The sequence below is a fragment of the Mytilus trossulus genome, chromosome 3 (assembly GCF_036588685.1).
Source record: "Mytilus trossulus isolate FHL-02 chromosome 3, PNRI_Mtr1.1.1.hap1, whole genome shotgun sequence".
Classification (NCBI taxonomy): Eukaryota; Metazoa; Mollusca; class Bivalvia; order Mytilida; family Mytilidae; genus Mytilus; species Mytilus trossulus.
In genome coordinates, this window is record NC_086375.1 from 3,496,677 (window position 1) to 3,521,910 (window position 25,234).

Genomic DNA, 25,234 nt, shown 5'->3' on the forward strand with positions numbered 1-25,234 from the left:
TTGGGCAATATCCTTCATCATTAATTAGTTCAATCGCAAATACCTCCTTCTCTCAAAGATCAGTCTGTACCAATCCTTTCTTATACTTATTGCAAATAAAATTTTCAATTACAAGAAGGCTTTGCAGGATCTCAATATTGACGACTTCAAGTCTGAACCTCCTGATTGCACTTGTGCTAGTTCCCAATTCATATATAATCCGGCTGGCCACGTTATTACCGGTGATCTCAACATTGTTAATAACACTTTCCTACGAAATGTGTTATCAAAAGGTCCGAAATATCATCCATTAATTGAAAATACAACTTTAAAATTTTGATGGATTCAGTTGAGGATTATGCCAGGCAATGGGCTAAGCGCGAGAAAGAAGACGTAGACACTCTTTCAGAATGGATTAAGGCATTGAGGTTGTTGATACAAATCAGAATTAAGAAACTGAATGGGTCTATCAATGCCCATGCTACGTCAATGTTTTAAGACCCAAATGGTGCAAAACACTTATCCTACATCCATGAAAAACGTATTGTTGCCCCCGCAGATAAAGCCTCAAACAACATCGTTGTTGGGTGTAAAACTCATTACATTAACTGCTTGATAAACGAATAAGGTATTGACAATTCACTTTGAAACTCAACATATACCCTCACGACACTTACAAAAAAGGAAATCATGGATACTAGTAATCATAGGCCTGTTCTATGTTCCTTTGGAATTTCAACCAAAGATGAAAAACTGTATCTTCCTTCTCTGTATTGGATACCAAAACTACATAAGTCTCCTTACAAACAACGGTATATTGCTAGGTCTTCCAAGTGCCCAACGAAACCTCTTTCTAAATTAGTAACATCTATTTTATCAGCAATCAAAGACGGGTTTTAAAGTTATTGTGAAACTGCCCATTCTAGAGGTGGCGTGAATCAGATGTGGATACTTAAAAGTTCCAAAGATCTTTTAGAGTACATACAATCTAACTCTCTTTCATCTTTAATAATGAGGCTGATTTCATACAGGAACTTCTTAGGAAGAAAGATAAGAAGTTATTGATATCCTTTAACTCTACTTTCCGATATAAAGATGATGTTCTTTCACTAAATAATTCAAAATTCGGTGACTTTGTGGAACGGATCTATCCCATCGAACTTGAGATAAAGGATACTACAGATACAGTTAAGTCGGCCTCATATCTTGACCTACATCTAGAAATTGACAATGAGGGTCGGTTAAAAACAAAACTTCACGACAAAAGAGATGATTTCAGCATTCTTATTGTGAACTTTTTATTTCTAAGTAGCAACATTTCCTATCATGATTTTCTTGAAAGAGGGTTACTGCTCACAAGGAAGCTATTAAGCCAAGCGTTTCAAATGGTGATGTTGAAATCATCCCTTCGTAAATTTTACGGACGCCATCACTAGTTGGTTGACCGTTACGGAATAACCATTTCACAAATGATATCGGATATGTTCCGTACGTCGTAACTACAATCCTCTTCCTTTTCATGAATATGACCTACCGCGTTAGAATATTTACCGGATTTGTTATCACATAATCAATACGACGGGTGCCACATTTTGAGCAGAGTCTGCTTACCCTTCTGGAGTATCTGAAATCACCCCTAGATTTTGGAGGGGTTCGTGTTGCTTTTTTTTCAGTTTTCTATGTTGTGTTATGTGTACTGTTGTTCGTCTGTTTGTCTTTATCATTTTTAGCCATGTCGTTGTTTGTTTGTTTTCGATTTATGAGTTTGACTTTCCCTTTGGTATCTTTCGTCCCTCTTTTATAAGCCCCCCTTTTGGGCTATTACGTGGCGGCCAGTTTTTATTGTTGAAGAAATCTAGAGTGCTACCAACCTCGATAGAGAAACTGACAACCCTAGTCAGTGTAGGTTTGAAGCGAGTGCACCCAACTACTAATACCACTCGGCCTCCAAGGCCCCTGAAAACACAGAAAACTATATTGAGCTTGTAGTAAATGTCCCGTTGGTATGTTTCTTTATTAGCCATGGCAGTTCATTTTCGACTTTTGAATTCGAATGTCACTTTGTTATTTTTTAATTAATTGCTTTATATATGTAAAACGTAACTCATTCTTCTACATTTGTAGGTTAGAATACTTATAAAACGACAACTTTTTGAGATTATTCAGTAATACATACCGGTGTGGTATAAAACAGGGACGAAAGATACTAGAGGGACAGACAAACTCATAAATCGATCGTAAATAAAAACTGACAACGCCATGGCTAAACATGAAAAACAAAAGTACACATGACACCACATAGAAAACTACAGAATAAACAACACGAACGCCACCAAAAACTAGGGGTGGTCTCATGTGCTCCGTATAAAATTCTGAATAATTTTTGATAGTATGTACATGTCATAACATAGTCTGATATTTCGTTTGTTAATTTTAGTTGAAATACAGTGCGTTCATGCAGAAACAAATATGATAAATAATGATAAAGTATTTAATAATTCTGTCGGCTTTTCAGGTATGTATGCTTTATATTTGTTTTTTATACACTTGTTCGAAGATTTCAAATTTAGAAAAAATAAGTTCCTTTTCTATTTTGATATCATTATAATTGGTTGACACAGGCTTGTTATTTTTCCACTCATATGATGCATGTATATCAATGTTAATCAACACGTCAACAAGTAACGTACAACAATAAGAGAAGGTTAACTGATTTTACTGTAAAACAGTGTTAATTTTTCCTTAGTTAACGTTATGTATTAGTTAATTTTTTTAATTTATAGAAAAGAAAATATATCATGATTGCAAATGAGGCAACTCTCTAAAAGAAACTAAATAATACAGAAATTAACAACGATATGCCTCAGTACGGCCTTCATCAATGTATTAAACCCATACCAAATAAACAGCTATAAAATGCTCCGATATGACAAATATAAAACGATTAAACAGATAAACCTAACGGACTGATTTATGTACAAAATTATGAACGAAAACCAAATATTATAACAACTGAATTAAAGGTTCCTGACTTTGGACAGGCACATACAGACGGTTTTGTATAAGAAAAAGTTGGACAATTTAAAATGTAACATTGAAGTAATGACAATAGAGTGAAACGACGTGTTTAGTTTGGTGTGTCTGATATTTTGTTTGGTTGGCTGTTTGATTATTCTCATTGTGTAGATTGACAGTCGTGATATCATGTAATACCGCTAAAACATTTTTTATCAAACACAGTGACGCTTTTCCTGTATACTAAATATCTCTACTGTACTTTGTCATTTTTACTGAAAATATATAAATGGTCTATTCATAAGTTGATACTAGGTTTCAAATTAACTGACCTTAGTTACTTTCTCCATATTATTATGTTTGACACTTTTGTGAGGTCATTATTAGAAGCAAAATTTAATCAAGCAATACCGATTGAATTATTAAACACAGAGGTAAACTGTAACTGTATGGCAGTACAAACTATATGACTCCTTAAAAATATAAATGTATATTTGAAAATAACAAATACCCTGAAAACTCTTAATAGATATTAAATACAAGATGTGTTAAACCTTCATATTTAGGAGTTCAACATGTGCAAATGGCAATTAAACAGTCTTTAATTAAATTAAATATTTTTTTGGTTTTCTTGATTTTTGTTAATGAGACAATCCTGACAGTCATTTTAAAAATCGTGAAAATATATTGAAATAAATGCCTTTATTATTTTATTCCTTTCTTTTAGGTCTTTTCTTTGTGTGACGCCTATGACTTTGCATGTCCTTCCCAGGCACACTGGGATCTACGGGCAACATCCATGTGCCTGCATCAAAGAAACTACAGTTGCTTATTTGATGTGAATCTTCAAATTAATGTTTATAGAGATAAATGTATTAGATCCAGAATTGTAGGAAAAGGTTTACCATTTAACATGTTTAATATTTCTTAAATTTGTATTTCATCATTGTTTTAATAATTTTAGTCGTATTTATCGAGTATTTTTTGATATTAACAACGATTAATATGTAAACATATATTTTTAAATTGAAATTTGCTTATTGCAGCATTGTAAATCATCCATCTTTAAAATCGTGTTTTTCTTCAATGAAATCCAGGATGCTTACAAGGACTTTATCCATTAGAATTTTTTATAATCACGAGATAGCAAATTTCGTGTCCCATTTTTAGTCAACATTATATATGTATAAACTTTGCATTTAATAATAATGTTCAATAAACTTACTTATCTAATCGAACGAATTACACCTATTCGTAATTGCAGGTTATAAATACGTCTTTCAACCAAATCCAAACAGACAAAGTTGCAGTCGTTCACGATTTCAGCCTTTCATTTTTAACACAACTGGTTACAGTGACTGTGCTTTTCTTAAATCACTTTGTTCCGGCAATGGCCAGAAAATCCATACAGATGGCACTACAAGATCCGACAGAACCTGTTCTTGTAATACAGAAAAAGGCTTTACCTTTGTGCACAGTCCCAAAAATGGATGCTACTGCAATTTATATGGTGAAGATAGTGATGATTGCTCTTGTTATTTAAGATTCAACAGAACGATTATCCGGAAAGGTGCAGTAAAATTATTGTTTTCCAAATCATTTTATGGTTAAAAGAATCAATAAAGACAGGATGTCTGAACAAAAGTACTAATTACTGCTTATGATAGTAATATATATTTAGATATGTTTTAATTTCTAGAAAAAAAATCCAATGCTTATCCCGATTAAAACAATATTAAACATTTTACAACGGTTTTTAATTGATAACCTTTAAGATAAAATAAAGATTCAACGATTAATAATTTACCATAATTTAGCTGTAACAAATCCCTAACTTAATAATATACCAGTTTATTCAGGTTACCTTTATTGTGTATAAACTATGAATGCAAAGAGCTAGTTAACAGGGCATGGGATATATTCTTGGTAAACAAGTATGCGAATACCCTTTGAATTGACTGTACATCGTATCAAAACTGATTATGTGTGATGCTAAAAATATATATATATATATAGGGTTAAAGAACATCAGTTGTTCGACCTGTTAGTCAAATGCGTTTTGTTTAAATATACTTTTTCACTTTTTTGGTCTTTTGGAAAATGTTGTTTGTAATATTCACCAAATATATATATATATATATATATATATTTGGTGAATATTACAGAGAGGTAAGAACATGTCTGTACCAAGTCAGGGATGTAACAGTTGTTTGAGCTTTTTGATTTTGTAATTTGCTTAAGGAATTCCGGTCTTAACTTTTTCTCGGGTTTCGGTATTTGTTGTTATTTTACTTGTTTCGGTGGATGTTGCCACAAGTCAAGTTTACAACTTTCACATCTAAAACTTGATTGTTAAAGATTACACTATAAAAAAAAATGTGTATTTAAAAGTTTCTGAAGAAAAAAACACATAATTAAAATCAATTCAAAACGGCACACAATTACATTGAATTTTATAGGAACTTTTGAGTTTAATGATATTTTAAGAGAATATGGCCAGTGAGCCCTATTTTTAACTAATGTTTCAGAAGCACTTATGAAATGCAAATTTTTATTTACTTTTTTCCGATTTTATTGTTAAATGTTTCCAAAAAATAGAGAGAAAAAAATCCCCATTTAAAAAAAAACTATGTGATTTTGTGAATGTCTTTGTATTCTAATGCAACAACAGGCTTAATAAACGAAGTTTCTAATATATCAAAATTTGAAAGTGCATTGACCCAGAAGTCTTTAACTCAAATTTAAGAAAAATCGTTCATAAAACAGCTAGATATCCAATTTACCTTATGATATGTGTTTTGGAGATGGCGTCCATTTCCAATGAACTAGTACATGATACTTTTATTAAGGGGCCAGCTGAAGACCACCTCCGGGTGCGTAATTATTTTACCGTGTTGAAGACCCATTGGTGGCCTTTGGCTGTGCTCTGCTTTTTGGTCAGTTTGTTGTCTCATATATTACCAATTAAAATTTTCAATTTTAGTCTTATTTACCTAATAGATATAGGAAGATGTGGTTTGGGTGGCAATGAGACAACTCTACATCCAAATTATAATTTATAAAAGTAAACAATTATAGGTCAATGTACGGCCTTCAACACGGAGCCTTGGCTCACACCGAACAAAAAGCTATAAAGGGCCCCAAAATTACTAGTGTAAAACCCTTCAAACGGAAAAACTAGCGGTCTTATCTATATAACAAACGAGAAACGAGATTTGATAAAAAAAAAATAATGCACATTGAACGACAAATCTATGTGACGTATAAAATTTTCTGACGTCAGACACACAAATCAATGAATGTGTTTGTAGATAGATTTTTTTGTGTTCTGTTAAATTGTTCCTTTTAAAACTGTTATCCGATAATGACTGATGTACCCATATTTTGACTATTTTATTTAGTGTGTCTGTTTAGTTAACGCATCAATGTAAATATAATGGAATTTGATGAGACTCTCATCCAAGTGAGAGGGTTAGCGCTGTAAAACCAGGTTTAATCCACTATTTTCTACGTTTGAAAATGCTTGTACCAAGTCAGGAATATGTCAGTTCTTGTCCGATGGTTTTGATGTGTTTTTTTATTTGATTTTGCCATGTGATAATGGACTTTTCGAATTGATTTTCCTCTGAGTTCAGTCTTTTTGTGATTTTACTTTTTTTCAAATGAAATTGATCGTAAGTTATACTCGAATAGTCGATATTTCGGATAATTTTTTTTTGTTAAAGATCTTCTGGTGAATGAGTCGATTCGCTATATTTTTGTATTTCCCGAAATCAATTGACCACACAGTTGTCCGAATGCAAAAAGATGACAAATGGACACAGGGTTATTAAAAGGAATTGAGAACGAAAGTGAATATGCATTTACCATGTTTACGAAAAAAACACATTACAAAAAAAACTCACGATAAGAATGAGAAAACAAACAAACACAAAATATGAAAAGAAAATGAAATAAAACAACAACATAAACACATCGTTCAAAGCAATACACAACAGACATTTTTTATTTTATCGTTGTTTTTTTTTTAGATCTAAGATGCTTTGAAACAATAAACATTGTATCCAGCCGTTCAGATGAAGATGCGTAAGTCTTTTCTTGTACACTTTTCATTTACTGTTTAATTTTTGATCATTTGATATTGATATTATTTAAAGTAAAAATAAGTAAATGTGGAAGTATTGCCAGTTATACAACTACTCACAAAATAATTGGATGTTAGAAACTATATACAACCATACAGCCTTCAACAATGAGAAGAAACATAAAGCCGTATAGTCAGCTATTAGGTGTAAAACCACTTATTTGGGCCCGATAATAAAATAGTACATCATTAAAACTAAATAGTTCTTCGCATGGGTGTTAATTTCAAAACAATTAGAATATATTAGTAATTTTAGGATCAATTTAAAGCTGAATGTCTTGTGAACATTGCTGACATTATATTTTTGACTTTGATTTTAAATAATAAAAACAAAATGCATGACAATGAAAAAGGAAGTTTCATTTTGCCTGTTCGTCAGATCTGGAGTTCCAAAGTTCCAGGAACTAGTTCTCTTTTATAGGCAAGTAAATGTCACTTTGTTTAGTCAATAAAAGACAACAGAATGTGTTGCTTTGACATGCAACGATTGTAATTTCATTTGCACGTAAGAGAGAAAAGTAGCCTTATACTATATAAGCAATTAGTATAAAGTCATATTAGAATTCCAGAAAAAAAACCTAAGTGACGGGATAAACTAGTTAGATGGCACAAAACCCTCTTTCTACGCTGGGACACTGGTGCAACAGTACAACAAAAGAAAACTATAAAAAAAAAACACTTAATAAAGGCTTAACTCATCAGATCGATACAAAGCAGAAAACAGAAAGAAACACAGATCGGACGTTGCAGCGTATCTTTACAAAACAAAGCAAACAAAAACGATAAGTTGATATCTGGGAATATTCGCAGTAACTGACAGCTCGTTCAAAGCAATACTAGTATGTTATATACATATACATTTTCATGGATCTACAATATGTTGATACCTGTAACCTGGCATTGCACAAGGTAATGTTTTTCTTTGGCTGTTTATGACGTCTTTACACTAAATCCATTGGATGTCGGATGTGTACTGATTGCTGATTTAGTCTAAGATGCTTGATTTTTTTATTAGTTGTTAGTGACTTTGAACTAGTGGTCAGTACTGCGAGTATTATACGATATGTATACTCAGTGTCTTTTATTTTTGCTATTAGGATGTACAAATACCAAACCACGTTCAATTGTATTTTGAGTATTTGTTTTATCCATCTGATGAGTTAAGCCTTTTTCAACTGATTTTGATAGTTCGGTCTTTATTGTTCTGTTATACCACTGTCCCATAGTAGGGAGGGTTGGGATCCCGCTTACATGTTTAACCCCGCCACATTCTGTATGGATGTACCTTTCCAATGTCAGGAGCCTGTGATTCAATGGTTGTCGTTTGTTTATGTGTTTCCATATTTGTGTTTCGATACTTTTGGACATACATCAGGTCGTTAGTTTTCTCTTTTGAATTGTTTTACATTGTCAAATCGGGGCGTTTTAAAGTTGACTATGCGCAATGGGATTTTCTCATTGTTGAAGGCCGTACGGTAACATATAGTTGTTAATTCTTGTGTCATTTGTTCTCTGGTGGAGAGTTGTCTCATTGGCAATCATATAACTTCTTCTGTTTTATATTTTCAAATGTACAACACAATGTTTAGCAATGCAAATAATCAAACTACTGTTAATATTAACAACTTTGATTGAAAATCCGCATGTTTGTTTGGCTAAGGCCATGTTCACATTGACTAAAATTCGGTATTGTGTTGGTGTAACTCACACATAAACTAAACATAATTACGTTCCAATTGATAAAACTAAATTTTTACATGTAGTTTAAATCATGTTTTGTCTACATGTAGTCGATAGTCGATGAAGGCCTTGTGTAGGTTAAGTGTACACAAAATAGGCATTCAGAACTTAAACTTTCCCATGTATATATTTTTTTAAATTGATACTAATAGCACTAATTTATTAAGTTCTTTGGGCCCAGGCAACCTTGGACAAGCGCCTATCATTTGTACCTAGTTGGCATATAAAGCTTTGCGTAGGGAAATTTTTATGAAGGGTAGAAGGGGGATGGAAGGGTCACTCTTCCTTAACTTTAACCTCAATTCAAAAAGTTCCATAACTTTTACTAACGTGGGTCTTTGGGCCAAAACCACCGTGGGCAAGTGCCTATCATTCGTAGCTGCTTATGAACAAAAAAGGCTTTGAAATAGGGAAATTTGATGAAGGAAAGGAGTGGGACGGTAGGGTCACACTACCCCATTTTCGGACCTCAATTTAAAAAGTTCCGTAACTTTACCCACCTGGGTCTTTGGGCCCAGGCCACTTTGGGCAAGTGCCTATCATTTCTACCTATTTGGTAAAAAAAGCTTAGCCGTTGGGAAAATATTATGAAGGAAAGGAGGGGGATGGTAGGGACACTACCCCATCTTTGGAACTCAATTCAAAAAGTTCCATAACTTTACCCATATGGACAAGTGCCTATCACTTGTACCTAGTGGGAAAAAGGGTAGCCGAGGGAAATTTTATGACAGAAAAAAAGGGGGTCTAAGGGTCACTCTACCCAAACTAAACTCAATTTAAAAAGTTCCATAATTTTACTATCGTTGGTCTTGGGCCCAGGCAACCTTGGGCAAGTGCCGATCATTTGTAACTCATGGGTAAAAAAGCTTTGCCGTAGGGAAAATTTATGAAGGAAAGGAGGGAGATGGTAGGGTCACCCTACCCCAACTTTGAACCTCAGTTCCTTAACTTTTGGGTCTTTTGGCCGATGCAACTTTGGGCCCAGGCAACTTTGGGCAAGTGCCCATCATTTCTACCTATCTGGTAAAAAATTTTATGAAGGAAATGAGGAGAATGGTAGGGTCACCCTACCCAAAATTTGGACCTCAATTTAAAAAGTTCCGTAACTTTACCAATCTTGGTCTTTGGGTCCAGGCAACCTTTGGCAAGTACCTATCATTTGTACATATTGGGTAAAAAGCTTGGGCATAGGGAAAATTTTATGAAGGAGCAGAGGGAGGCGTAAGTAACCCAACACTTAATTTTGGCCTCAACTAAAAAAGTTCCGTTACTTTACCCACTTGAATCTTCGGCCAAGGCAACCTTTGGTAAGTGCCTATCATTTGTTCCTTGTGGGCAAAAAAGCTTTGTCGGAGAGAAAATTTATGAAGGGAAGGAGAGAGATGGTAGGGTCACCCTAACCCAACTTTGGACCTCAATTTATAAAGTTCCGTTATTTTTCTCACCTGGGTGTTTGGGCCCAGGCATCTTTTGGCAAGTGCCTATCATTTCTAACTATTTTGTAAAAAAGCTTAGTCGTTGGGAAAATATTATCAAGGAAAGGAGGGGGATGGATGGTAGGGTCACCCTACCCAAAATTTGGACCTCAATTCAAAAAGAACCGTAAATTAAGCAACCTGAGTCTTTGGGCCCAGGCAACTTTGGGCAACTGCCTATCATTTCGACCTGTTTGGTTTAAAGCTTTGCTGAACGAGAAATTTTATGAAGGAAGGGAGGGGGATGGTAGGGTCACCCTACCCTAACTTTGGACCTCAATTTAAAAAGATCCGTAACTTTACCCACCTTGGTCTTTTGGCCCAGGCATCTTTTGGCAGGTGCCTATCATTTCTACCTATTTGGTATAAAAGCTTAGCCGTTGGGAAAATTTTATGAAGGGAAGGAGGGGGATACTAGGGTCACCCTACCCAAAATTTGGACCTCAATTCAAAAAGTTCCGTAACTACCAACATGGGTCTTTGGGCCCCGACAACCTTGGGCAAGTGCTTATCATTTGTACATAATTGGCTAAAAAGCTTTGCCGAATGGGAAAATTTTATGAAGGAACAGAGGCAGTGTAGGGTCACCCAACCCTGAAAAAGTTCCGTAACTGTACCAACTTGGATCTTTTGGCCCAGTCAACCTTAGGCAAGTGCCTATCATTTATTCTTTTTGGGCAAAAAAGCTTTGCCGTAGGGTAACATTTATGAAAGAAAGGAGGGGGATGGTAGGGTCAACCTACACTATCCGGGTTTTTGCCATAGGGAAATGTTGACGGATTATAGTTATTTTATATAGGCTTGAATCTAAAAAAAAATTGTTTAGATTAACCAAATTATTCATGTCAAATCGTTTTCGTTCTATTTAACGTGTGTTATTCTTACACTTATCGCTTTTTTAATCAAAATGTAATAAATAAATCACTAGAGTGACTATTTACTTTCGAATAATTACGTGAACTAGCTATTTCTTAGTCGAAAAGTGAATATAATGGTTATCAGCTTTTCTTTTCAATCGTATAAAATTCTATCAGTTTCTGTAAGTTTGAAGATCTGTTTGTATCGCTACACTAAGTGAGTGTAACCTGTTGTTATCAATTGTCATTATTATTATACAGACAATAACCCATCCATTATCAGAGAGAAAGGAGACAGGGTTACTTAGCTAAAAAAAAATCAGATTCCCGGCTTTAAAAAGAGTTGTATGTAATATACGAATAAATAATTAAACTTTGTCTGTGTTAAAACTAAAATACATTTCATCTTCCTGCTGGAAATGATTTGTCATCATATTTATAAGTACGTTTCGTATTATTGCAAGTCTTCGGTTTAAAGGCATAATCAGTTTGGCGCATTTTCCTTATTGTTCGCTGATTTATTGTTCGCTTGCTTGATGCACCTTATTGTTCAGTGGCTTATTGTTCGCTAGCTTGAGTTTGGTCACAGCAGTTTTACAAAATTGTTACAATGTAAACTTTTAGTTATTTATTGGACAGAAGAATGCTTCTGCTACATAAATATGGGCGTTTTTGATAATACAATGCAGATATTTTGGGTGCTAGCACCATTAAGTCATGCTGAGTAACTGAAATATTCACACAATTCTAGAATTTTAGTTAAATTTTAGACATTTTTTTTCGTGTAAAACGGAAGTGGCCGCATTCGTGTTCATCCTTAATATTGAAATGTAAGTTGTGTTTAATGATAATAAATAACATGTATAAAGGTGGAGGATGAACACAGATGCGGCCACTTTCATTTTTGACAAAAACCATCTAAAAAGTGGCATTTTTCGGCATATTTGGTGGATTTTTCATATTTGAGCTTGAATCGGATTGTTTTTAGCTCAACTGACCCGAAGGGCCTGGTGAGCTTTTCCAATCGTTTTGCGTCCGGCGTCGTCGTTAACTTTTACAAAGATCTTCTCCTCTGAAAATGCTGGGCTAAATTAAACCAAACTTGGCCACAAACATCATTGGGTATCTAGTTTTAAAATTGTGTCCGGTGACCCGGTCAACCAACAAAGATGTCCGCCATGGCTAAAAATAGGACATTAGGGTAAAATGAAGTTTTTGGCTTATAACTTAAAAACAAAAGCATTTAGAGCAAATCTGGCAGGGTTAAATTGTTTATCAGGTCAAGATCTAATTGCCCTGCAAATTTAAGATGAATCGGAAAACCCGTTGTTTGGTTGCTGGCCCTGAATTGGTAATTTTGAGGAAATTTTGCTGTTTATGGGTATTGTCTTGAATAATATTATAGATAGAGATAAACAGTGAACAGCAATAATGTTCAGGAAAGTAAGTTTTTCAAATAAGTAGAAATGACTGAAATGGTCAGTTGACCCCTTTAGGAGTTATTACCCTTTATAGTCAATTTTTAACTATTTGTCGTAAATCTTAGTAATCTTTTACAAAAAACTTCTCCTCTGAAACTACTGAGACAAATTGAACCAAACTTGGCCACAACAATCATTTAGGTAATTAGTTTAAAAATTATGTCCGGTGACCCTGTCAACCAACCAAGATGGTCCAAATGGCTAAAATTAGAACATAGGGGTAAAATGAAGTTTTTGGCTTATAACTCAAAAACCAAAGCATTAAGAGCAAATCTGACGGGGTTAAATTGTTTATCAGGTCAAGATCTATCTGCCTTACAAATTTCAGATGAATCGATCAACCCGTTGTTGGGTTGCTAACCCTGAATTGGTAATTTTAAGGAAATTTTGCTGTTTTTGGTTATTATCTTGAATAATATTATAGATAGAGATAAACAAAAAACAGCAATAAAAGAGGGACGAAAGATACCAAAGGGATAGTCAAACTCATAAATCTAAAACAAACTGACAACGCCATGGCTAAAAATTTAAAAAAAAAACAAACAGAAAAACTATAGTACACATGACACAACATAGAACACTAAAGAATAAACAACACGAACCCCACCAAAAACCAGGGGTGCTCTCAGGTGCTCTGGAAGGGTAAGCAGATCCTGCTTCATATGTGGCACCCGTCGTGTTGCTTATGTGATTACAAATCCGGTAAATAGTCTAATTCGGTAGGTCACATTCATTAAAAGGAAGGGGATTTTAGTTACGACGTAAGGAACATATCCGATATCATTTGTGAAACTGTTATTCCATAACGGTCAACCAACTCGTGATTGCGTCCGTAAATGTATTCAGCAAAGTATGATTTACAAATAAATGAACACGAGTGATATGGGCAGTTGACCCCTTTAGGAGTTATTGCCCTTTACAGTATTTTTTTTACATTTTTCATAAATTTTGGAGATTTTTAGAAAATATTTTCCACTGTAATTGTAGCATCAAGAATTTTCAGTAAAGTTAGATCTACAAACACACCACCATCATCAAAACACAATTTTGTTATGATTTTATCTGTATCCATTGTTTAATATGCACATAGACCAAGGTGAGTGACACAGGCTCTTGAGAACCTCTAGTTAATGACAAAATCAGATACATTCTTTCACATTAACTAATTGAATCAAATGAAATAGACACTTAAGTGTTTAAAAAGTGGTCAAAATCTTCCGTCAGATGAACCTGAAATTTGTGGCTAAAATCGGTCCTTACCGTACATACTCCTTATGTGTTATATTTTTTTATTTGTAACCTTTACTGTTAAGTACCATTTTTGTTTATATCTCTTTGGTGTGGCTCTGTATTTTTACAACCCGCCATTATGTTATCATGCTTTGATCATGTTTTCAATTCTTGTCTTCCATTTCGCTTTTAGCATTGAACGTTAACAACAACGTTATAGAACTGCGTTTGCTTACATCAATTATAGTATGTTTATTCATATTTCTATAGATTTTTTTTGCCGGTGACATAGTTGTTTATAAATAGTGATTAGGCTTTCATTATTGACTACTGTACCACAATTTTTTACTTTACCTTTTATGTCTGTTTTGTTTTGTCATATATGTTTGTCATTTGGAATTTGAAGTACATTTACCAATTCAGGAATATGACAGTTGCTTTCCGTTCGTTTGAAAAGTTCCAGCTTCTGTCATTTGTGAAGTGACTTTCATTTAAAAATTTCATTTAGATTTCTTTTTAGTTTAGTTATTATTTTAGTTTTAGCACATCTTTGTCACGACTTTCCGACGTCCAAAAATTCAGCAATGAAACTCAATGCTATGAACAGAACAACAACATCAAAATCAATATTATATAGACTTGCATACCATTAAATCGGTAAATTAAGAAAGTCAGCAAATAAGATTTTATATGTTTTTAATAGGTTGAATAAATCAGAAGTATTAAAGAACGACGACTTTGACAACTTCAAATACAACATAGCTTGTCCTACAAGTAAGTTAAAAGTTGATAACAATCAAGCAATATTTTATATTTATACAAAAAATAACAACAGTTCAAACATTTTATTTCTGACGAATTTTCTTGTATTGTTATAAAAATGAATAGATGTATAGAACATGTGTCAATCAATTGTATACTATGACTTGCCTAATTGGTCATTTTTTCCGGTAACCTATTTCAATATACTTGTTAACAGTAACCAGAAATATTTTACCAATCAGATTTCACAGTTAAATGGTCTGGAAATCGATCAAAAATTTTCTTCAAAAGTTTTTCAGTTAGGGGGCCACATGTGGAGCTGAAGCTGTTACCCTTCAGGAGCACTTGATATCACATCCAGTTTTTTGTGACAATTTTATGACTCATTGTCCTTAAAAACACTGTCTGTCAGTTAGAGCGTTTACTTATTTCTTTGAAATTATATAACATGGAACCTGTAAACACAGTTCTTAATCAGTAGTACAAAAAATATAAAGAGGCTGTTTCTTTGAAAGAATTAAGACTCCTTTTACAAGTGTTTCTTCTGTTAAATAGTTTCAGAGACAAACAACTTTAAGGTTGTATTTCTGTAAATATTGACAATGCAATTTCCCATAGGAACTCCTTTTACGGCTAAAACTGTACCACTTTTACTATGAAGTTTTGAAAAAAATATTATCCAAGAATTGAAAGTTCATATGCACCACAATATTTAGGTCAACATATAGGGCTGTGCAGCATATTTCAACGTTTATACGCCCTGAACTTTTCAGAGTTTAAACTAACACTGTTTTAAAATGTCATTACAGATGAATATCGCACCAAAGCAGTCGTGTGTGTTATAATAATAGTAACATTCTATCTTCGTAAGTATATGAAGTACATTCACTGTAAACCTGATATTGAATCAATATTTGATGACTGTAAAATAATACTCCATTGTATAATTTAGAATCAGAACAAAGTATCGACAGTTCAAATATCTGCAATCCTTCGATTAACAGAACATGTCAGTTGCTGTACTGCATAAAGCATGTAAAGGTTTGCTTTAAGATAAATTTTGAGTTACAGTTTGAGAATGTATACATATGCAATCTTTAAAAAAAAATGAAAAAGTCTATCATCCCAGTCTGTTTTCGTTCAATGGTATCGGTTAATAACAAGTGAATAATACAACGGGTAATTATGAACTAATGGAAACGCCAAATGCATCTCTCTATCTATAGTAAACTTAGTAATATTGATATTATGCTTTGTTTCACAAGATAGTTTAAGAAAAGTATATTAAAAATCATTCCAGTAGCAAGCCACTGACGGACTACAAACTAGAGGGTACATCTCTTTGATTTGTTATGATGTCTTTCTGATTTGTATCAATCTGATGAGTTAAGGTGGTATGGGAGTCTAAAAAAAATGAAAGAATTTGTTCATACTTTGCCAAAACGTAGTATCTATTGATATATGTTGAAAAATATAATTAAAGTGATAGGTCACCGCGCAATTTCTCAAGCTACATGATGTGACAAAATGACACATTTTATATGGATTATACAGGAAAAAACACCATTTTGTGATTAGAAACTAAACAAAATGATAGAATTGTTAAATACTTAAGGAAAAGATAGCTTTCATTCATTGAGAATATCAAAAGAAAAGATAGGGTCACCGTACGTAAATTTATTCCGGCTAAAATACAAAATAGGAAAATTCCTTGTAGAATCCTTCAGAAAATGCTATGTTTTAGAGTAAACTCCCCTTAAAATGCCAATTAAAAAAAAAATCATATTCTTATAAACTGGTTCTTTTAAAAGAGAATTCATATTAAATATCTGCATTCCTGCTTCAAATTTTGATAACTTGATAGAAAATCTGGACCTTTGGTTCTCTGTTTTTTACAATCCAAGATGGAGGAAGACATCCATACCACCTTAAGACATATTCAACTTATGATGTTAAAGTTTGTTCTTATGTTTGTCATAGGTTAAAGGAGGGTTAACATTCATCAACATGTTTATCCCAGATACATTCCGTATGTGCCTGTCCCAAGTCAGTAGCCTGTAGTTCATTGGTCGTCGTTAGTTCATGTCTGTCATATTTGATTTTCTTTAATCTATTTCTTATAAATCAGGTTCTTTATTTTCTCTATAAAATTGTCTCATATTTTTTCTTGTCGAGACTTTTAAAGCCGACTAAACGGCATCGTTTTTTCTCTCTCATTTTGATAAGAGCAGAAAAAAATACAGTTTGAATAATACAGGTAAATCTTGAAGTTTATATAAATGTAGTACGAATAAGTGAAAATTAGAAGATATTCCAAATAATCAAAGCTGGTATATAGACATGTTTATTTACTGGTAACATTCCCAAGTTATGTCTCTGTGAAATAGAATACAGAAACCATAGCTGGGAACCAGTATGTAAACAAAATTAATTTTCTATGCATATTCCAGATCTCACCAAAAGAGTCGTGGTTTGAGAACAGTTGTATTTACAAAGTGCAGTCTAAATGCATTTACAAACATGTGCCAATCTTTACATAATAATGTGATTCCCTTTTCAGTTGTGATAGGAATTTATATTCCACAAAGATTTAAACGACAAAAGTTGAAAAGTAAGTTCATTATGTATGTTTACAGTGGATATGACAATTTGATTAATATTTTCATAAGCTTCAAATATTTGATGCAACATAAAGTACCTTTAGTTTTTAGATATTAAAAAATACATACGTGCCCATGCTAAAAATGTGTCGAAGGGTTAATCTCATCTCAATACATACTCATATATATTGGTATACGTGAATATAAGAATCTTGCTCAAACAGGGAGCCTTTTTGAACTTGAATTTGTGTGTGATCGTTTGCTCTGTTTTACAAATGATACGAATATGTTCCCAAATTAGTTACTATATCCCCGTTCTCTATTCACGATGTGATCTCCCGAATTAGTTTTTTACCGTGTTTGCAATAACATAAACAACACGACGGGTGCAACATGTGAGGCATGATCTGACTACCCTTCCGCTGTACATAAATTCACCCAAAGTGTTTGATAGGGTTTGTGTTGCATGTTCTTTAGAATATTTTGTTGTATTTTGTAAACGGTTGTTGAAATTGCTGAAATGGTTGCTGTATTGTTGAAGTCTTCCCTTTAAACACATATATCAAAGTCAAGTCAAAGAGGGTACCAATAAAGATTCTATTTTCAGTGTTCCTTACAATTCTAATGAAAAATTGTTCTGAGAAATGACCTAACCCTCCCCCCTCTCCATTAGAACCCCTTTGAGAGCAACATTAATACAAAATTATCACTGTGGTCATCCAGTGTTATGACACCATAATTTTATAGAAAAAAACACAAACTTTGTGTCTTTGATGCTCTAATGCTTTAAATTTAGCATCATTTGCACGGTTCACCACTTATTTGAAAATTAGCAGGAGTGATGTCACAGATTTGACCATCATTTTAGGTATTAATAGTAATTACATTAAAATTATACAATAAATGGCTTGTTCATAAAAAGACCAAGACCATCCCCTTCTTGAAAATAGACGGTCCAACATGATGTTTGAGTTTAATGGAATTGAAAATTTTCGCTTAGACTCAAAATTGGTTAAAATACATAAAATTCATTACGGAAGACATGCTCATTGTTTAAATATAGAGGACCAAAGATAAGAAATTGATACAGACAGACAAGGATAATTTCACACTTTTTTTTATTTTGGCAGATTTTTTTTCACTTTTATTTTTTTTCTTTTCCTAGTCATATCTTTTTGTTTTTCTCTATTTATTTCAATGTTATATTAACTACTGTTGTTGAAATACAATCAGATAAGACTACAATATTTGTCTTATGGTCAGTTATTAACTGCTAGACAGGTTTCAAGTTATGATTGGCACATTAGCTCCTCCCAAACGCCTATATATTTATGCAGAATAAGAGGGGTGCAATAGGGGGTCTGTTAACATGTTAACACCTCGATTTTGTCAAAAACAGTTAACAAAATATTCAAAAATTATGATAACAGTTAACAAAGTGGGTTGAAAACGGTTAACAGATTATAAGTGAGCTCGGATAACAGTCATCAACACATTGAAAAGGTTCATATTAGGTTAACACAAAAAGGTATTACCCCTCCCCTCCCGAAACATACTTACTTTTGAGTTATGTGATAAACAATTCTTCAAAAAACCATTGTTAAACTGTACCTTAAAACCTGAACGCATTTGAGAAGAATATTTCACTTTAGTGTGGTCCTTAGATAGAATGCTTATTCTGCACATCTTTGTCGAAAAAAAAAAATTTTGACAGTCGGACACTCATCTGTGTGTTCTACGACAGGAAGAGCCTTAACATATGCATTATCTATAACATATTATAGTCATTATGGTAGGTTATTATCTGTGATGTTCCATATAGATTTGTGCCTGGTTTACGGTGCTTTTTTTCTTTCTATATTTGCTGCAACTCTCATTTTATCGTGTGGCAATCCAATCAATTTTCATCATGTTTGATCAAATACCGTAATGCATATGATTGGATTTTTGTTTTTGTTTTACAAGACGAAACAAAGAACCAATGCAACAGATTAATGCAAAGCAATGAAACTACTGAAAAAAGGCATTTTGTAAGAATTATGATAGTTGGAAAGCAATCTGCTGGAAAAACATGCTTAATGAGAAGATTACTGAAGGAAAGTACCGATGGTGTATCTAGTACAGATGGAATTGACATTGTTGTTCGTAGATGTAAAATCAACATGGAAACTGGTGAATGGAAAATCGGCAAAAGTAAGTGGTATATGGAGTTATTTTTGTTATGATTGTCCTATACAGAAAGACAATTGTAAGTCGAATACCCTGTTGCAACATAAACAAGTTAATTGAAACAGTTAGTTAGGATAATAATGATTAACAGATTTTAAACTTTTATAAATTGATTAACAAAAGTATTATTAAGATAATAACAAACACTGAGGGAATCGCATAAGTTACAAAGGGAACAATACCAGTGATGCATATATACTCAAAATTGCTTACGCAAGACATGTGTTTAGCAACAGGAGACTCATCAGTGACATTCGGATTAGAAATGTTTGAAGGCGAAATAAAGTACGAAGTTTAAAAGCATTGATGATCAAACTTTCAAAAATGTTTAGCCTAAAAAGTCTAGCGTATTAAATTATAATCCTGGTACCTTTGATAACTATTAATCTGCTTGTCAATTATATTCCTTAAACTAAGGATTTTTTTTTATCCCAGGCAAATATTATCTTAGCCGTATTTGGCACAACTTTTTTGATTTTTGGATCATCAATGCTCTTCAACTATTCACTTGTTTGGCTTCACAAATATTTTGATATGAGCGTTCTGGTGAGTCTTATGTACGTACTTATCCTTGTACCTTGATAACTTTTACATTATTCAAATTACTTTAAGACTTGGATAACCGTTATTGTCATGCCCCCGTTAAACATTTTCTTACCGTCAATATGATTTGTCTTCGTCGTAGTATATGTAACTTGCATAAAGCAGATTCAATCATTATCGATTGCAGTTCTGTTAAATACCTCTAAAAACCATTACAGGATAAATACATTTAGTCTTGATATTATTGAAGGGTATTCTGAAACTGTTCACTTAAAAACTGAAAAAGTAGAAATATGAAGTTTTAAGTCAGCGATTACATTTAAAATGAACAATGTGTAGAAAAATAATGCTTCCCCAATTTTCAAACCTAAAGAATTGCGATATGTATTTAATAAATTTTTATTTGGATACTATTTTCCATCAAATACAAAATTAACAAATCGTAACTACGAAGTTTGCTGCAAATTAACTTTCTGAAATCCATCAATATATGATTAATGCAATAGAATAACAGCTACATAAATCAAAACCCTTTTAATTATACATTATCTGACTTTTAATCGAACACGTATAGAGAAAAGTTTCAGCTTGAAATGTTTCATACTTATGACGTTTGATGAATACAAAAATAGTATAACGCTGTTCAATAGTCATGAATCGATTATTCAAAAGCAAATCCGGGTCATAAACAAAAACAGAAGGAAACCCATTAAATATTAGAGGAAAGCAACGGAAAAAAACCCAGGATATTTCAGGATATTTTTTGTAAGTTTTCACAGATCGTTTATGCGCCAACTTAATTTGTGACATTTCATGCAGTCTTATTTCATTTGTAATACATTTTTCCAAGCCTCCATGCGTAAAATGACAACTAAGATAGTTATAAGCCAAGAAACCACAATATGAAATTCCCCAGCCCATCAACTGGAAAAGAACGTCAAGTTACTGATGGATACAGATAAGGACTATGCAAGACAATGAGTATAGCGCGAACCAGACGAACAAGAACTGAACACTTTGTCTGAATGGATCATAGCAATGCAATCATGCATTTAGAAGCGCATTCTAAAACTACAATGTCCTATGGGCAAGAAGGTTACTTACCATTTTAATAATGCGGAGGTCGTGGACGCTTTAAGATTTTCTTTTTAATATGGAGAGGTTTGCCAGCCACAAAACTAGGTTCAACCCACCATTTATTCTAAAAGTCCTGTATCAGGTTAGGAAAATGACAAATATATTCTTAAAGTTCGTTTACATGTGTGTCGCTTTTGCGTTATGTTTTTTGTTGCACTTTATCGTGTCTGTTGTTTCGTTGTTTTCCCCGTATATTTTATGTGTTTCTCTCTGTTTTAGTTTTTCACCCGAATTAATGTTTTATTCATCGATTTATGACTTTCAAACAGCAGTATATACCGTTGCCTTTATTTAATCCAAATATTAGAGGTGGCTAATGTTTTCAACGTTTTAATTCAAACGTTTTTCCCGGAATGTTTCACTTAAGATGATGATTCCAATTTAAAAATGATTCCAAGATGGCACTTCAATATTGAAGCTGACGCAACTGTCTAGAATAGTTTTAATCGTAATCCTATCTTCAACAAATGTCTCTACTTATCTAGACTGAGACTTGGTTAAATAGTGTAGAATAAAACAATGATATTATTCTAATATCAAAAGGTGATTACGTCCGTCGCTAATTATTTTTTCTTGTACTTCATGACGGTTGATTTTTATAAAAAATATGATGTGTATAGTATAGGAAAAAAGATACTAAAAGGAGTAGGTTCAGTAAGACTCCTTTTTGGCCCCAAAATATAGAAGTTTTACAAAATTGTGAAAATGTAATCGTTAAGCTATTTTTTGGAAAGTAAAATGATTCTGCTACATAAATATAGGCTGTTTTTGACAATACAATGTGCATACACCCGATAGTAGCACATTAAGTCATGCTAAATTACTGAAATCTTCACAATTTTAGCATTTTAGTTAAATGTTAGACGGTTCCCGTCTTAAATGAAAGTCGCCGCATTTGTGTTCATTCATAATATTGAAATGTAAGTTGTATTTAATGATAATGCATAAAATATATAAAGGTTTAGGATGAACACGGATGCGGCCACTTTCGTTTTTGACAAAAACCATCTGGAAAATGACGATTTTTGGCATATTTGATAGATTTGTCATATTTAAGCTTGAATTGGAGCGTTTTTAGTTACTTAATTTGTTAAAATCTGTCACATAAACTTATTAAATCAATTGAAATAGACACTTAATTGTTTAAAAAGTGTCTAAAATATTTCGTTCGATGAACTTGAAAATTGAGGCCAAAATCGGCCCTTACCGGACTTAATCCTTTGTACGCAATGTTTAAACATTTCACTTTTTTTCATGCACTGTGATCTGCAATTAGTCGTTTCAATTGTCACATATATTTTTAAAAATGAAAATAGGGGAACAGTAGCCAACATTGTGTCATAATCTTCATCACTATTAAAAAAAGAGATATGACATAACACTTAAAGGCATATAGACAAAGCACATTAGCAAAAACGAAAGACAAAAACACTGGATATTCTATTTTCCATGAAATGATTTTTTTGGCTGTAGGAGTAACGATAAACATTTTACAATTTCTTAACAACTTTTACATCTCACCATTCGTAGGTCTTAATTACATTAATGGTATTTTTGAAAACACATTGTGCAGAGAACATTTGAAAGTCGTATCACCCAAGTTCCATTAAGTTAAGAAAATTTGAAACAAAATACTGTATGTCTGGTTCTATAAGATCATACGCTCACTGATTTCAAAAACAAAATGTGTGAAAAAACTTTTTTTCAAAAATTTAAAGGTATACTTACATGATTAAGGCTCTTACGGTTTGATTATGCGTAGACATTCCATTGTTATCGTGCTGTTTTATTACGGTCAATTGTCAATAATTAAATATTTTCCTCCTTTCATCAAGGTTTCCCGTCTTGGATTTGCTCATTTGTCTTTTTCATTGCTATTATCAACTAGTTCTTTATACTATGACATGTTGTCGATCGAAAATATGACGTTTCCCCTTTAGACTTTAGAAAAATAAAATTGTTGAAGAATACTTTCCACTGAAAGAAACATACTCTGAGACATATGCTCTTTCCGCGCCATTAACATTCCATATTACTTGATAATTTTATTTATTACGAAATCAGTTGGATCATTTGTTAATTCCTAGCTGATTTACGACTGACCGAGAATTTAGTAATATCTACGAGTACAGGTTCTATTCCCTTCCACTAAAAAAAAAGTAATCAGCATCAAGAATTTGATCAATAAAATAATCCGATGTCCTTTTTCAAAAAGCTGCATATATTTGAATAACTGTCTAAAAAGCAGAACTATAATAAATGAAGAATACAAAAGCATATACAGTGTAGATGTAAAAATAAAAATTAGTTTAAGCCGGCCCTTTAGATATATCAAATCAATAACAAACCTTTGCATTTGTTAATAATTATTCTTTGGTGTTGCAAATGTACTTGAAATGTTCATGATGACACTTAACAAAACTAATCAAAACCAGTGGCCATCTGTAAGTTTAAGGATTTTAACTTGTCATGTTTTGAAATTTTTGTCAGATTTTTGGAATCCTTTCGTTTTATTCATTCAAAATAATGTCAATGGACCCCATTATTCTTTTTATAAATCTTGTACATGTATTATTATAAGCCATCTGTGAAAGTCACCAAACTAGTATATATATTTGTTTAGGGGCCAGCTGAAGGATGCCTCTGGGTGCGGGAGTTTCTCGCTGCATTGAAGACCTCTTGGTGACCTTCTGCTGCTTTCTGTTCCATGCATGGTCGGGTTGTTGTCTCTTTGATACATTTGAATTAATTTTTTTTTGAGAACTTAAATTTGCCAGTGATAAAGCTATGAATAGTCTACAGAGATATGTTGTCCCACCGTAGTTTCAAGCGCTAATATCTCAAAAACAATCACATAGAGCGATATAATGTGTTTGCTCTGTTGTTTCCTTTTTAATCCCCTATTTATATGTACTAGTGTTATGAAAAAATTATTATTTTGAAACTGAGTAGCCAACTTCCTTAAGACATACAACAAGGATTATTTGTATTATCTTCATATAACAAAATGAAACTAAATTAAAAGTGGCATGCAAATTTAAAACACGTATTAGTCGACTAAATGGTCTTTTATAACATGTACTTTTAACTAAGTGTTTGCTTTAGAATTTGATTTCCTGTGGTAAACACATTTGAATATAAAACAAAACTATATGTTTTGCTAGATATTGGTGATGATAAGGTTAACCGGATACTGAAAGCACACATTTCAAAGGAACGAACAACCACAGAACGAAATCGTAGCGGAAACAGTGAAAGCAATAAAGAGACAGTATACGATAAGGATGTTACTAAAGCGGATGCAGCAACTGATGAGACTGAAGAGGACAAGCAAACTAAATCCTCTGTTTCTGAAAATGTTCTCCAACATAATGAAAACCATAAGGATATCGAAGTAAAACATACTGCAAGTTTACCTGATACAGAAATCAATGTGGAAGTAGTCCAAAACATAAATACAGATCAGACACCGGAAGGGAATACTAGTTATCATGATACCAATACAGACAAAGATTTGGAAGAAAATAAAGAAAAATGTGAGTCTTCATCCTTAAAATTGCCTGCTGAATTAATGGACAATTATTTGTCTCAGACTACTGGAGATATTCCATCAATTCATTATGCCTTGTGTGAGTTATGGGACTTCGCAGGACAACGGGAATTCTATGCTACACACCAGGCTTTTTTGACAAGTAAAGCAGTATACATTGTAGTTGCAGATATGGAGGATACTATTGATAAACAAAACATCAATCAATATATTAGTTTTACAGATTATAAGAACGTTGGAGGTATGTGATCATAATTAGAAATATAACTTTTGATGATTGTATAATAGGTAATATATATGTTATGCTTCATTATGATAGACTTTCACCTGAATACATATTATAATATAGGGTGTCGATCCTACTGCACCAAAGTAGAGTTCTTCTTTAAGGACACAGAATCAAACACTTCGTCATATTCAGAATATATATAACATCACAACCGAAAAATGAAGATTAAAAGAAACTGTATTTTAAGTCTATAAGATACTGCT

General features: G+C 32.9%; 1 protein-coding gene across 1 annotated transcript in view; it reads left to right on the forward strand.

The window, feature by feature from the left end:
- Positions 1–25,234, forward strand: part of LOC134709993 (uncharacterized) — a 162,760-nt gene that overhangs the window by 67,282 nt on the left and 70,244 nt on the right. The window contains exons 4-12 of the mRNA XM_063570122.1: positions 2,417–2,494; positions 3,722–3,893; positions 4,259–4,564; positions 7,026–7,080; positions 14,625–14,695; positions 15,493–15,549; positions 17,244–17,294; positions 19,249–19,476; positions 24,357–24,983. Of these exons, the coding sequence (XP_063426192.1) occupies positions 2,459–2,494; positions 3,722–3,893; positions 4,259–4,564; positions 7,026–7,080; positions 14,625–14,695; positions 15,493–15,549; positions 17,244–17,294; positions 19,249–19,476; positions 24,357–24,983 (1,603 nt within the window). The 5' untranslated portion in view covers positions 2,417–2,458. The remainder of the gene's footprint in view (positions 1–2,416; positions 2,495–3,721; positions 3,894–4,258; positions 4,565–7,025; positions 7,081–14,624; positions 14,696–15,492; positions 15,550–17,243; positions 17,295–19,248; positions 19,477–24,356; positions 24,984–25,234) is intronic.